At 35.9% G+C, this 16,643-nt stretch overlaps 1 protein-coding gene across 1 annotated transcript in view; it reads right to left on the reverse strand.

The window, feature by feature from the left end:
* Window positions 1–16,643, reverse strand: part of LOC136358335 (CUB and sushi domain-containing protein 1-like) — a 225,113-nt gene that overhangs the window by 91,594 nt on the left and 116,876 nt on the right. The window contains exon 2 of the mRNA XM_066314262.1: window positions 12,168–12,280. Within this exon, the coding sequence (XP_066170359.1) occupies window positions 12,168–12,270 (103 nt within the window). The 5' untranslated portion in view covers window positions 12,271–12,280. The remainder of the gene's footprint in view (window positions 1–12,167; window positions 12,281–16,643) is intronic.

Genomic DNA, 16,643 nt, shown 5'->3' on the forward strand with positions numbered 1-16,643 from the left:
TTTTTACAAAAATACAATTTATCATGTTTCAGAAGATATCCTTTTAAAACTGATGTTATCAGGATTGACAATATTTTGAATTTAAGTTTTTATATGTTCAAAGAAAATAACAGCTTATCCTAATTACACGTATGGTTTTCCTGTGTTTGCCATTCCATATAAGAAAATCTTAAACATTTAAAAAATTATTTCTTACATAAAATGTAAAGAACATTGTCTACACATATTCAAGGAGTACAAGCTTTCAATGTGATATTCACACTTGCTTTTGTTTGATTCACTTTTCATCAGGAGACATGTTTTTAGTTCTGTTTCCCAATGAGATCAACACTGTGTTACATTATTTGGCTCACCTAAACCCTTTTGAAACTACAGGGCAATTTTAACTGAATTAGAAGAAAGGGAGAGATTAAGAGCTCTCACAGGGGCAAAGTTTTGTGAGAAAAAACAGATGCATCAGAGGTTTAATATCTTTTTTCTCTGTTTAGTCAGCTGAATGGCTGATAGACTCCCAGCTTATCACTATTAAGTAGTTTGGGCACCATAGGTGGGATCAGTAGCCAAGTAGGAAGAGACATGAGAAGACAGCAGTGCAGCTATATATTAAGGAAGACACAGGGTAGAATTTTAATTGTAATGGTAAGAGAAAAGGATAGAAATATAGGACATCTTCACAGGATATTAATTGGTTCTGTGGGAACAAATTGAGCAATGGAAAGTAAAATCAGAAAATAATTGTGGAACAAGAATGAACAATTCAAAACTATTGTGTCAAAAAACAATAGCAATTACAAAATAGCTGATGACTGACTCTGTATCAGAATGCTAATGACAACATCAAGATGCATGTCACTCACCAAAAATTACAAAAAACTGTAATCCTTCCCTGACTCATATAAAATACTTTTTTCCCTTGGCCTTGCAGGGGCTAATAATCTCAAAATGCACTTATTTATCCAAAATACAAATAAAAACAAGAATTCAACTCAAACATTTCTTATATGGCAGTAATTAGCGCCTCACAGTACATAAATTCATACTACATAATGCAAGCTATATTTTTTGTCATTACTTCTTATAAATTTTTAGATTACTACAATATACACTGATCTGTACGCAAATATTTCTGAGAAGTGAAGTGGTAGAAAGCAAGTTGTCTTTAAATATTGCATTAAAATCATGATTCCATTCTATTAATTTCTATAGTGCAACTTCAGAGCGAAGGTGGCTTTTCTTGACTACTGAAATTGAGCAAGTACTGCAGAAAGTACATTCTGTGCTATGTGCAAGTGCAGTCATTCATGCCTAAACCCGGAAAACAGGTGTTCAAGTGATGAAAGATGATTGAAACACAATTGTAGCTGAATAGTATGAAATGGTTATGATAGCAGAGTGGTGTTTTCTTCTAAGGCAGGAGCTGTACCTTATAAAGAGACATCAATGCAGACAATAAGACCAATATCCTCAAGGCTTTTGGAAAGCAAACTTCACAGATATGGCTTTATTAGAATTAGTTTCTAGACTTAAGTATGAAAATCTCCATCTAGCGCCACCTCATGTTCAGTTTTCCAGGTTGTGTAACAAGTCTGTTAAAATTATTCAATGGGAAATAACCAACACAGTTCTTGCAGAGAATATTTGGGATATTATCTGGAATTGTGGTCCCTCCACCAGTATGAACTTCTCAATTTATTAATATCTGCGCTATGTAAAACATGTGAGCAGTTCTTTGAGTATTCAGAACCTATATTGCATACATGCATGAGTAATAAAAACACTGAGTTATTAGGCAATGGATAGAAAAAAAGAATTATATTCTAGTTCTTCTCTTTGTCCTGTGACACTATTTTGGAGTAAAAATTATAATAATCACTCAAATTCTTTGTGACATTTCACTCTTAAGGATGTTTGTTATACATATTTGAAGTACACTTCCTGTGAATGAGTAAAAATTATACTCACCAGCTTTATCTGAAATACAGAAATCACAAATTGAAAAAAGAGCTTTTGACTTGATATATGAAAATTCTTTGACTGTCATGCACTGAAACAGGTTCTGCAGTTTCTGTCCTTGGATTTTTTTTTCATATGTAAAGAAAAAGGCATTCTGTATCTCAATGAAAGGAAATTAGGGAGGGGATTCACAAAACTTAAGATCAGTCATCTAAATGTATGTTTTATGAAGAGAAATAGCTAGCTCAAGGGGCTGATTCATCCCCTTCTAAGACAGACACAATGAAGGCATCTGGAGATGCCTTTTCCTCTCCATAAAACATAACAGAAACATATAATACTGAAGCAAGATCCTTACATTTTAGACAGTAAACATTAGGTGGAACGAGCCTTTATGCCTGGAAAACAGCCAAATGTAGTTATCCGGGAGACATATGGATCCAAGAGGTTAAATAGGATAGTGTGATATATAAAATGCGAACTTTTTCCTCTTTTATACTTGAGTGTATAAGTTTTTGCGTGTGCCCTATATGGTATTTTACTGTAGTTTTAAAATGTATTAAGCAAGCATAGTCTCTAAAATAAAAACTGTTTAAAATCTGAAAAAGAAACAGAGACTACTGCACACTGTGAGTGAACCGGTTCAACCCCTCCTGTAAATAAAAGAAATACTCTAAATTGAACATTTTATTACTATTTCAATCCCATTTCAGCACCTTTTCTGAAACACTTCTCCTTAACTTCCCCACTGCACCTTCATTAAAAAAGTTTTCCTGATTTCAAGATGATTTTCCATTTAACAGCACAAATAGAGGAATGGGTTTACATCAATAATGCCAGAATTAAACAACACTTTCCAACTTGTAAGTCATTACTTTTTAAAATCTGTATAGTCTTCTGCTGTCTTCACTTAAACATTCTGTTAAGCTTACTGAATTTGCTTTCCTCACCTTTCCTGATTATCATAGCTTCCAGAGTCTTTTGGAGATGAGTTACTTATTCAGAGAGGAGGGCAGAGACCTGAATGCCGGAAGTCCATGAAAATCTTATCAGCCTGTTGGAAAGCACCGGTAGTATTCCTCAAACTTTTGCTACAGCTGAAATAAACTTGGCCATGAAAGGAATATATGCCTGGTCTTATGGTCCTGAAAGGATCATGAAAGTAAAATTTTCAGGTTGATAATCTTCATTCAGATTGACTCTGATTTCCATGCAGCTCTTAGTTTCTGACATATTTGAACTTGTCCGAAAAAAAATGCATTTTACCTCAAAACTTCAGTGATATGTTTTTCCCCAGTTACCCAAATACACGATTATCTTGCCAATTTTTCTTCCTGCATGAAATAACCCCCAAGACCTCAAATACTGGCTACCACTCAAAGCTAAAATATTCTGACATCATCTGCTGGTACTTCCTCAAGCTGCTCTGCTACTGCTCTTCTGAGTTCAGCTCTTGGCTGCCCTTCACTGCAGATTTTTTCCTAAGTACAGATATTTGAAGGTGAAGAGGAACAGCATATTGCCCAGTATCTGGTGATCACGAGAAGCACCTTTCCTGTCCAGTCTGAAGCTCTGTGTAACTATAAGCAATATATATAGATATGTTTGAACAGTTCTCTGGTTTTGTTACAGTACAGGAAAAACCCCAATGTTTTCAGTATTATTTACATATGATACATATATTTTACAAAGACTTACGCTTTGCTTTAAATATTTTGCAGAATTCAGTAAAAAACAGTGATGTGTTTGCAAAAACATTCATAGGATTATTCTTGAAGGAACTTAGTGGATTTATCTCAGTGCAGTCCAGAATTCATCAATTTCCTTTTGCTTTCGTTTCACTGTTCTGATTTTCTTCAATCTGAGTAATCCTGCTGTAAAACAGAGTGCTTTCTTAATTCAGATTGAAGAATCCACTCCAGTGCTCTGTTTGCTTTGACCTAGTGCCTAACCTTTCTGCCTTCTCCTCCAAAGACACAATTATGAGAATACTACCTTTTTTGGCCCTGGAATAAAAAACCCACAGTTGAACATTTGCCAGCATCAGTTGTTCTCTCCAGATTATACTTATGGATGAAACATTTCTTTCTTATTACTCAAAGTCATGTGGGACCAGTAAACACTTTGTTATCTGTTTCTGGGTTTTCTTCTGCTTCACTATGGCCTGTTGTACTACGAATTCTTTCTAAAAGTTTAGTATTTATGAGAATAAGAAAAGAGCAATCATTCTCAATCTTACGATTAAGTTTATGAAGGGAATCCTATAATCATTCTGTTGATTAAACAAGATCCCATACTCAATAACCTGGCAGCATCCTAAGAAGATTTTCCTCTCAGCTGCCTGCTTGACTTTTCTCCAGAAGCATCACAATCTTCCATAGGATCTCTAGTTTAAACCAACTCATTGGAACAGTCTATCCCTTTTCTGTTTCTCTTTTTCCTGCCTGAAGAATATTCTGTCTAATACACTCTCCCAGTGTTTCTCTCCACTAACAGCTTTCAAAATCCTCACTACTAATTGGTATTATAACTCTGGAAAGCTTCACAGCAGGTACAAATGTTTCTACTATATGGCTACCTGTAAAAGCCGTAGGTTCATGATCAGATGGCTTCCTTGTTCCATCAATTCAGCAAAGTACTGCCTGTCACTATCAGACCTTCCACCTGCTCCCTGTGCTGGAAATCTCTGCATGCAGTACTAGTGAATAAATGACACCAAGATAAATTGGTGTCACAATAGATTTTTACACAAATCTTTCTTGTTCTATTTGTATAAGCTGACACAGGTTCTGCAGGTTTAAAAAGGAGCACAGCCATTTGTTTTCCATTAACCTTCTCTGTGTCTCCTAGCTGGCCCCTTGCCCTGATGGACTGCCTTAGCTGCTTTGTGCTTTCAATGTATGATATATCATAATAAAACCAGTCCAGCAGGCATCAAGTCTTCAATGACTGCAGGTATTCTCCACAGTTCTGGAAAATTGTATCAGCACAATTTACTCTATGAATATACAGCATTGCAGAACACATCGGGTAGTAGTTTGTAGGAGCTGTCACTAAAAATAAATCATAAAATGAGAACCACTCAGTTCCTTTTTTGAATGCCACTTCAACCACAGTCTTTTGAATAGTTCTGGGGAGGGTAACACCATGCCAAACAATGGCTGAAGTCTGAATTGTTGTTACTAAATTGGCATCTTCTTAGTGCTGATACCATGAGGCAGCTACATCTAAGCTTTTTTAGCAACATTTCACTTTACACTTAAGAAAGAAATATTACTGTGGCAAATATTGGACTACATATTTAAGAGTGGTTCTATTAACCACAGAATATAATGGTCAAGAAACATGGTGGATTATCTCCTTGTTGATGTTTTCATATCAAGACTGGTTTACTCTCTTGATAATAAAAATTAGCAAAATATAAATTATTGTCTCAGTACCATTTAAAGGAAAATTCTGTTCAGCATCACTTAAAAGCTAGAAAATAACAGCTTTTTCTGGATTTTGATTTTATCAATTGCTTTTACTAATTTTCTTTCTAAATTTACTCTAAGTAACAATTCTAAATGCAACCCCTGACTAAAAGTACCATACATCAAGGAAACACTGAAAGTTCTTTTCACTTATTTAAAACATCATTTCCAGAATTTTAAAGAATATGTAGAAAGGCCAGAAGGCATTTACAGGCAGACTTAATGAATTATGAAAATTCATTGCAAGAACTAGCAACTGAAAGTTGATTTACATTATTTAACTCATAATTTCCCATTAGTATACATTTATTTCAGCAGCCTCTATTATATTCATTGTTTGACTTCAGGATTATCTGTTTGTTAAATCCTGAATTACTATATGTAATTAAACACAACAGATAGATAACTTGGGGTAGATAATTATCAAAATACCTAATACCTTCTTGAACCTCTCTGAAAACTTGCCAAAACCAGAATACTTTATTTGAAATACTGCAACAAAGGCCTGAGTTACTGAAAAAGTAAACACAGACATTAATCATGTTTTGCTTTGGAAGCTTTCTTATTCTGTTCTATTTCTAGGAATTTTGAGATAAATATTTAACTTAAGCAGATCAGTTTTAGCTGTAATCTAAAGGTATTGTGGGGTTCTTACCTCCTAGAAAGAAAATAAAAAATTATTTTTAAAACCCCTTCCATTGTTCTGGCAATAAGCAAAAGCTAAACAAGTATACTGTACATGCAATAATGCAAATAATATGCAAAAAAAGCAGAGGATTCTTTATGACATCCTGCAAATCATTCTGTGTACATTGATAAGCTTTATTTCTGGGAAGTGCTGTGTTTTCATCTCCTAGTTAGCCTGTTAATGATACTTCACCTCTGGGGAATTTACGTATTCATGAAGCACTGGCATAAGACAAGTCATATGCTTGCACCTCCCAGTGAATATGCAAAGGGTATTCATATATTAGCATAGGTGAGGGTAGAGGAATTAAAAAAAAGTTCATAACTAAGTGATTATAACATTTTGCCCCCCACAGCAATGCTACCATGGAACAAGGCAGAACAAGAACTGTATCCAATGATATCTGCTGTGAGAGTTCATTTCCATGAGACTGATGTTGCTGGTATGGCAGACATGAAAAAGACAAGGCAGAGCATGTCACTGCAATGTAATTTTTTCTGGAGGTTTTCAAGGCCATTCAACACTGTGTCTCCTTTTGAATAGAAATTCAAACTATACAAAAATAATGCACACCTAGAAACAGAGAAATTGGGATATAAATATTTTTATTGATGAAATCAACATCAAAATACAAAAATCAAATGAAAACAACAAAGGATGTGTGGAGAGGAAAAAACAACAAATACCAAAAACAAACCCTTTATTCTATACCTAATTAATTTTTTAAAAATTAATTTTTCTTTAAATTTATACTCTAATCTGATGGCAGATGGCACAATAAATATGATTCAAGAGAAAATCCAGACAGTAATCATTTGGATTCACTTTTTACACTATAATATTTTATTTATAAATTCAGCTTGACAAGTATTTTAAAACTGTATTTACTTGATGCATTAAGATGTGCAATTCTAGTACAGCGTTAATTCTTTTTATACCACTGAGCTGATTTTCTTGCCCATGTTCAAAATCGGGCACTAAATATTGCTAAAAATGCAAACCAGAAAGATCTGAAAAAATTGCTGAACAAATAAATTAATTATGCATAGCTTTAAATCCAATTGATAGTTCCAATATTTTAATGAAATCAATTATAGTAACTCTGTTTGCCTGATCAATGATCAAACAAAGAAAAGAAAATTGAATTGACTGCTTGTAAACTGGAAAAGGCCAAGTTACAGCTATAATATAGCTACGGTAAGATGATAATAAACATGATGTCAATTTGATATGAGGGGAAAAGAGTAATTAAAGAATCTGCATGCTAACTATACAAAAAGTCTGATACTCTGATTTCTTACTAGGAAAAGAAAAAAGTTTTTTATGCCATTGTTGCTCAAAGAGGTGTGTTTTGCTGCCTCCCCTATTGACTTGCTTTCGAAAAGCCAGTGGCACTCCTACATGTGCTAGGTTAGTGTGGGGATTTACCACCAGATGGAAATTAAAATCCAAATAAGCCACTCCCCTTCCCCTCACCCTTTCCAGTAAGGGGAGGATAAAGACAGAGACTATGTGTTGAGATAACAAAAAGAAAAAAAAGGCAACAGAATAAGGAACACACAGTAACAGCAACAATATCAATAACAAAAGTATAAAAAAAGAGAAGGTTCTTTACACACTACAGGAGTTCACCACCTTGACTTAGTTCCATGCGGCTGCTGGGAGAAAGACAGGATGGTGGACACTCCTCTAGGTCACATCCACGCAGCCCCTGGGACAAAGACAAGATGGTGGCCACTTCCTCTGGTTGATTGTCCTTACCCCTGAGCCCAGGAAAATGGAAAACAATGGTGGACAAACCCCTGAAAGCCAGATTGTGTGTGTCATGCCACGCTGCCAGTTCAGAAGCTGGACTCAATTCCCCATGGCTGCTTCTGGCACTGGTGCTGCACCACACTGGGTCTGCTGGGGTTTGACTCCACAACACGACGATCCAGCTTTTTCCAGCACCGTGTCTTAGAGACACAGTGGTTTTACCATGTCTCCAAGCTACGTCCCAGAGAAACAGGATGGGGATGAGCAGAAGCTGCAGAGGATGATCCCAACAGAGCTGATCCCGACAATCTCCCCAACAGAGAGGCAAAATGAATTATTTCTGGGGATGTATTCCACCTTTTCGGGCCCCCAAAACCAGCCCCCACCAATGATATGGCTGGTGTAGAACAGGAATCTGGTGCTGTGCACACAGGTGTAGGGCCTGCTCCCTCTGCAGTGAGGCAATAAAAAGCTCACCCATGCACACACAGAGGAGCACAGGGATCGTGAATGGGTGAGACAAATGCAACCACACCCTAGCCTTTCCACAACCATTAAGGGAAGGGATGGATTAAGTTGACTTGAGAACAAAGAGATATGCAAAAATACAGAAATAAAATAATGGCAGGGGATGGTTGCTTGTAAGCTGGGGCTGGTCACTATGCTTGTGTGACCATGGCCTGTGTAGTGGCTCTACCTGCAGTGACTTTCAGGACTGAGGAACACCAGTCCTTTTTAGTCCAATTCCCAGTGACACAAGAGATGTGTGAGATCAGAAGAAATAGATTTAAATAGATTTATATTAAAAATTTAAAGTGCCAAAAATATATTTGGGTATTTAGTTTGAGTGGCAGCCTTTTGGGTGGGAGTAGGGGTGCTGCAGGGGTGGCTTCTGTGAAGAGCTGCCAGAAGTTTCCCTCATGTCTGATAGAACCAAAACCAGATGCTTCCAAGACTGACCTACCACTGGCCAAGGCTGAGCCCATCAATGGTGGGATTATATGTTTAAGAAGGAAAAAAGTCATTGTGCAGCATTAATAGCAGCCAGAGAAAGGAATGAGAGTATGTGAGGGTTGAGCCTGTTTTGCCCATGACAGTAAGAGGTGAGTGATACTTTGCTGTCCTTATTATCTCAATACATTTTCTCTTACTTGTCCTGGTGAGGTGGAGGAGTAACTGACTGATATGGTGGGCACCTGCCATCCAGTCCATATCAACCCACCACATTTCTTATGATGCAATCTACAAATGGACAAGCTATCCCTTTTTGTGGAATATCTTGTGATTTTGCTTTATGAATAGAATTTACACCTGACAGCTACCAGGCAAAATCTATATAAGGACACTAAAACACAGTAAGTTCCTATCTGGCAAAGTGCAAAGGCTGTTTTAATTTAATATTTAAGGACTGCGATTAAAATTACTGACTTTTCTGTTTCCCCAAAACAATGGACTATCGTTCTTGCACAAAACAATTATACATCTTCATCACACACGCACATGAATGAACCAAACAAGCAGTCACAAAGAGACAGAACACACTGACTTCAAAGAACTATACTTCTAGCAAGCAACCACAGCAGAAAGCAGTCTATGTAGCATTCGAAAGTGGAGTCCCAAATTCCCTGAGGACAAGTGCTCAAGATCTAGAATTTCTTGGAAATTAGAACAATCACAGATTCCTTCCATTTGGTCTGGTAATGGCAGCTCATCTATCAGTAAAGTGAGTGTTAAATGGTTACATTAAAAAGTCAATTTATTTACTTTACTTATCTCAAAGACAGGATAGCTCAGTATATCAACACATCAATCTAAACTATATGTGCGTATTCTGGAACAGTCTGTTTAAAATATTGGACATAGTTGCCCATAAGCAAAATGTTTCTTGGAGGTCTCAGAGTCATATAGACTGCAATACAGGATTTGCCCAGAGAACAAATACAAGGATTGTATCTGGAGACAATCAGATATTGGAGGCATCCTTTCACTGCTAGCTTTTGTGCCTGAAAACAAGGTCGTGTATGTCACAAGACTTAGTTTTTGCGGATTTTTTTCTGTTTCACCATCAGTTCAAATAATTATTTAATGTGGGAGAAGTAACTAAGATGGAAATATATGTCAAGACTGTTGAATTTTAGCAGAAAAAATTCTGAAAATAAAAACATAAGGGAGAAATTCAAAGATCTGGGACATTTTAGCCTGGAGAAGAGAAATCTTGGGAAATCAAGGTTGTATCTTATTGGCGTGTGTTCAAACCTGTGAGACGAGAGAGTGTAAAGAAAGCAAAGTCTTCATTATGATATCCATTGACAGGACAGGAAGCAATAAGCACAAATTGAAACTCAGGAAATCCCACATACAAATAAGTGAAAACCTTTTTATTCTGAAGGTAAACACCAGCACTAGTTGCCCAGAGAGGCTGCAGAGTCTCTAATCTTGGAGGTATTCAGAACCCACCTGACACAGTCTGGGGCAGATTGCTTTGGGTTACCCTTCTTTGAGAAGGACACTGGACTAGATGAGCTCCAGAGGTCTCTTCCAACCTCCACTGTGCAAATTGTGGTACTAGTAGACTACTCTAGCTGAAAATATTGTTAGTTTTGCTTAGTTTTCAAATACACATATAATATAGTGTAATAAAATGGACTTAATGAAGCTGTTAGATAAACCTGATTTTTATACCACTATGAATTTTTATCCCATGGATCTTGAAATCTTCTCCTATGTTTAAACACAGTTTATGTTTATATTACGAACATAAAAATTTATTTAATTGCAACTGAGCCTGATAAGATAGATAGCTATGTAATTAATGATCTCTCACATAATTCAGAAATCTTTGTATTAAACACAGTAAATTTCAGAAATATGCAATTCAAAAGAATGATTTATATTAGGAAAGGAACTTTCTGTAATCGTAAGAATTTGAATTGCAATAGGATACTTCCACATATAATTCAAGGTATTTTCCACATCAGGGAAGTTTACGCTTATACCCAATATCTGACATATTACACAGATCAAGAGAGACACATCTGAAATAGCAATCTCCCTAGATACTTCCCAGAAGTTTTAACTACTTGATGAGTATTTGTCTAGAGATAAGATATACTGAAGAAGAACAAAAGCTATTTTCCAGTGTATGTTGCATCATCCCAAACCTTTCCCTTATTATTCTGTTGATTCATAGTTTTCTGGTGGATCAGCATGATGAAACACATTGTTTTTGTGGACCCTAATTAACAGGCTTAAGACACAGAGTAAACATAAGCAGTACATGTACATTTAAAGTCCCCAGTAGTGGTATTCTGTTTGCATTCTTAATAAACTTTGGTAAAAAATGAGCAGTAAGTGCAAAGGACCACATACTTATGCTAAGTTGACGAAATGAAATGAAATTTCAGATATTCAAAATGTTTTTTAAACTAAAAGAGCTATGTATATTAAATGCTTTTGTTGCACATGCATGCCATCGTCACCAGAAGCATATAGTTGTTGCAATGTATGTATCATTTCAAAAATTATAGCGGTCCCACAGTTTCAAGGAAAAAAATCCAAATGTCTAAACTCCTAAAGGATGTGATGCTTTGGGGGGTAAAAGGGTTGAAATAGCTTATGTAAATGCAGAATTTAAAAGCACAGATAAATTAAGAAGCTTTTCTATTTTCAATACAACTACCATGTCCTTCATCTTGAGTAATGATTTATAAAGTATAAAAATCAATAAAGAATCCATTCTAAAAAATTGCATTTTTAAAAGTATTTCCATGAACATTAGTAGAAATGACAGCAACACTGACATCCTCTTGTCTTCTTTACAAGTTGTATATGCAAATATATGCAGGAGCCTGAAATATAATTTGTACTATACAATGGTTGAGTCAAATTTCCAAACAATAAATGCAGCTTCTGGATAAGAGTTAGATTTTGAATAATGAAGGAAGACAATGTTTAGAGATGAACCTGCCTTTGTGTGGAATTGAATTCCTGCAAGTTGCATTCCAGGCATGTTTTTAAAGCAAAGATCAGGCTGACAGCAAATAAATTAATTATAAAAAGAGTGAGCAAGCAAATACATATTTAGAGCAAACTGCATTGTGAATCACACACACTTTTTCTGAAAGTAAATCCCCAGAGACTACACAAGGAAAACAGATATTCAGTGTAAAAGCAGTAGTAATATGAGTCAGTTTTTTACTGTGACTGTGATGTTCAAACATAATTATCGAATTTCACCACCACTTTAGTGATGCTTAAAGGTAAAGGGTTTCTAAAGTGTGCTTTTATAGGTTTCCTACCTTGAAACTGAGCACTAAATCCCTTTCGTCGGTGATTGCTATCAGATGTAAAATGGAGTCGTAACCAGTTCTTACTGCTGATAACAGGAGAAGGTAGATTCATACCGCTCAACCTGGAAAAAGAAAAAAGAATCTAATATTTCGGGTAAAAAAATTTGTGTGCACTACTTGAAAGAGGACCTTCCCCCCAAAACTTCAAAATAAATTAGAACACAATGATTTCAATGCATGACTAGCTATATAACTATTATGTTGAGAGAAATACGAGGGGTTTTTTTCTCATTACCGCTATCCATTTTATGATTAAAACTTGTATTTCCAAACTATTTTTTCATTAACTGAAGAAGAAAAGCAGTCTTGTGACAGTGTGCGCCCACAAGTGTAGGTGCGCATGCACATGTCAAAATATTCTGCAAAAATTAAGCCTATTCAGTTATGACAAGATGTCATCATCTGACTTCCTGCTGTGGTAGTTACCTCATAGGAAGTCAAATCATAAGTGTTACATAAGGTTTATGGACACTATCCAACTTTAAGTTTGGGTAGTAAATAATTGGCACATAACTATGCTGGTAGAACTAGTTTTGTATATGCTAAGTCCAGCCCACATTTAATAAAAACAAAGAGAAGTCTAAGCACAACTGAATGCAGGCTACCCAACTTGCATTAACTCGAAGAAAGTGCACGAAGAACTTTTCTAATATAAGAAACAGGCCCTTGGACCACGCTGGATTGTTCCATTGTCATTAATTGCATTTCACCATTTGTTAATGGAGTAGCTACTATAAAGCACCTACTATAATGTAAATTCATGTCTTAGTTTACCAGATAGTAAATTTTTGTTTTGTTTTGTTTGGTCATGCTCCAGATTTAATTTTTTTTTTTTTTCCTGATTACTTTGGAGAACTACACAAACACAAACTTAAGTTTCTCCTTTTCAAAAATCTTGATTACTTGAAACTAAAGTCATACTGGTGAATATCAGAAATTCTCAGCTAAGACATCATCTGCATGAGGGTAGATATGCCAATACTAGAGTAGACACAGTACATATTTTTGGAGCTAAAAATAACCAAACTGAAATGGGATTTAGTCTCCCTCCAAAATTAATCAATATAGTGAAATAGATATAGAAATATACAAGTAGTAACATTATATCTAGTATATCCAAAGCTTTGAATTTGAAAGCTGGCAAAACCCTAGGCTGAAATATTAAACTGGAATATGAATTACATAGCAATCTTTAATAAAAGATAAAAAGAATGTTAGCATTATAAAAGCATGTTCAGAGCAGATCTTTCCTTAGTTACATATCTAATAAACAGATATTTCCCAGACACACAATACACAAGATATTTTCATAACTATGTGAACTCTGCAAGGTTCTAAACTATCTCAAATCTCCCCATAATACTATGAAACATAATATGAAAGTGACACTGAGGGAGTATTTTACACAACTTATTTTAGCAGAAAGCTAATTTAGCTACCTGATTTCTTTTATATTGAACTCAAGATAGGAATATGTTCTTTAACAGCAATGCTGTTTGTGTTTTAGTTGGAGGAAGTGAGAAAAGGTAAGAAAGCTTAGTGGTTCTTGGAAGAAAGTTAAAAGCAGTGTATGGCAGAGTGGTAAAATTTTTTTCTGTAAGATTTTCAAAACCTCTTCATTAGAATACACAAATTCGAAAAACCCAAACAAATGCTGTGAGCGTTAGCTGGGAATCCTGTGGCAGATGTGTGGGGATCAAAAGCGATGCCCCTAAACAAAAGTACTTCACTCTACAGCACTCATCTTATATAGGTGGGACATCCTGTGGAAAATTTCAGTTTCCATTAATGGTAGAGCCAAAAGTTTGTGGATACAGTGCAAAATTCCTCTTTACATGTTAATTGATCATTTCCATGGGAGTTTCTGAAGGATAGGCAACCAAAGCTGTGTATGAAAGAGAGAGGTGGACATGGCTACTGATGAAAGTGGCAGACCACCACCTGAACTGATACAGCAGGGAGACCTGTACCTCACACAGAACTTGAGGTATTATATGAAACTGGGGATTTTTCCTTCTCATCTCGTGGTGGTTTTTTTTTTTTTTTTTTTTTGTGTGTGTTTTTAAAATTCTTTTTGTTTATTTTTTAAATAATGGAATAGGAGACAAACTATTTCCATTGCACAGTAAATATCAAAATTAAACAAAAAATTTAAAAATTGTGTGTGCTCCCCAGAGAAAAAAAAAAATTCAGTAATGTTAAGGAGAGTTAGATTCCAGTGCCACAAACTGAAGTATTAGATCTACAGCAAAAGACACAGTGTGGGGGAGGGGTTCCTAGAACATGCTTATTTGTTTCTCTGGTGTACAAAACACAAGTCTATGGCCAGAGGATGTGCTTACAACTTAGCTGCTCTAGTCACCAACAGAGAGGCTGGACATCATTGCTCAACAAATTCTCAAGGTCACATTCTCCAGATGGAATGATCCCTCCCATGCAGAACAATTTCCTCTGGGCTTGACCAGCTGAGGGGTGCATCATGTACCACAATTCATGACTAAGTGCCTGTATCTGTGTTGGTGCTACTGCATGTGCTTCCTCTGACTCAGTGTAGCCTTTACTGTTACACACTACCTTTATATATTAGTTGAATATTTACAGACAGCAAGCAGTTTGGTTATGCCCATAGTGGTAAATTGAACAGTGGCATTTCATATAAATTTCTGCTTAAGAGAGTACAATACTTAAGTTCAAAACAACAGAAAATAATGGAATCTTGGAATCATAGAATGGTGTGGGTTGGAAGGGACCTTAAAGATGACCTGGTTGCAACCACCTGCCACAGGCAAGGTCATCTTTCACTAGACCAGGTTGCCCAAAGCCCCATCCAATCTGGCCTTGAACACTCTAAGGTATGGGGCCTCCACAGCTTCTCTGAGTAACCTGTTCCAGTGCCTCAGCACACTCATATTGAAGCTATTCTGCCCATGACTGATATGTGCTCCCTTGGTCTCTCATGGGATCCATGGCAGCTGTGTAAACCACAGGGTACCAAGAGGCATTGGGAATGTGACCACCCCTTCCAAGGTGTTCAGGAAATACTAACAGGCAGGACTTTTTCTGATAGATTGCTATGAAAACAAAGGTGCAACTAAAGCAAAGTTGTCTTTATTTCAAGTGCATATACATAATATTCATTCTTGTTGCATATGAATATAGGTAATTTTTGCTCAGATTAGGTGTTAAATCTAAAATCAGATGTAAGCTTGGAACTACTTTGTATCAGACAATTTATTCAGATAAGATTCCCCCTCCCCCATTATTCCTTAATATCTTAAGTTTTTTTTTAATATCTTAAGGGGACTTTATCTTAAGTTATTTTAAGTTCTCCTTAAAAGGTTTCATGCGTTGATCTCTATTAAGGATTTCTCCAATGCTGTCTAAAAAAGAATATTGAAAGTTTCTCTATTCCTTTTAGCTGAAAATATTTATTGTATGGGAAATAATAAGAAAGAAATTAAATTCCTCAGTTATGTTTGAATTCTGCCTCCACCACCAAAAATTTAATGTATTTTTGAAACTGATTTTAAGGCCTAACATAGATAGTCTTAAAAATCTGCCCTGACCTTGATAGAAGTGATATCTAATCTAAATTACCATAATCAAGTTGTTCAAGAACAAACACATACACATGTATGAATGAATTATTTGTGCATTTTCTGGAAATAGTTGATTTGACTTGCAGAGTGTTGAGTTTTCATCTCCTGCAGCCAGGGCTTTATTTACTAGGATCAGGAGGTTAAAACTCTCAAGTGTCACTTGGGTAAGTGACATATTTGAATGCTCTGGGCTTAACAGTATTTGAGGCTATGCACTGAAAAGGACTGAAGGAAGCATTAGATAGCTGTTTATTCACTGAGTATTGAATACTCAGTGACATGTTAAATAGCAATCCCGTTGGAAGAAACAAAACAATCAGAAAATAAGTTTTCAAATAACATTGTAAGATAGTGTATTTACCTGAGGGCTCAGAATGAGAATTGCACATGGAACTTGAAATCTCAAATTTCTGCATACTAGATGTGCTCTACTGAACAAGACAGACTTGCAGGGAATTCCTGTCTGTTTCAGCATCATAAAGAATTAAAGGGACAAGTTTTAAGAGCTTTATAGTTGCACTAGCATCATACTACATCTCTGCTGGCAAACACTACATCTTACAAGAAATAATGAGAAATAATTAAATAATCCCAGCTATTCTCCCTCTAAGCCTGAAGGCAGCCAGGCTGCTGTAGGATCAGAGACAGCAAAGGAAACTCTATTCCTGTTGATCATTGTAAGCCACAGACAAGTTTTCTTATGTTGTACTACTTCAAGTGATGTTTTCATTTCTATTCTTATTCCATCATTTCCTCGCACAGACACTAATTTACAGTTCATGCAAGTAATAAGACATTCTGTTTCCATACAGGCTTGAAGGAGTCA

This window comes from Sylvia atricapilla, chromosome 3, assembly GCF_009819655.1.
Source record: "Sylvia atricapilla isolate bSylAtr1 chromosome 3, bSylAtr1.pri, whole genome shotgun sequence".
Taxonomy (NCBI): domain Eukaryota; kingdom Metazoa; phylum Chordata; class Aves; order Passeriformes; family Sylviidae; genus Sylvia; species Sylvia atricapilla.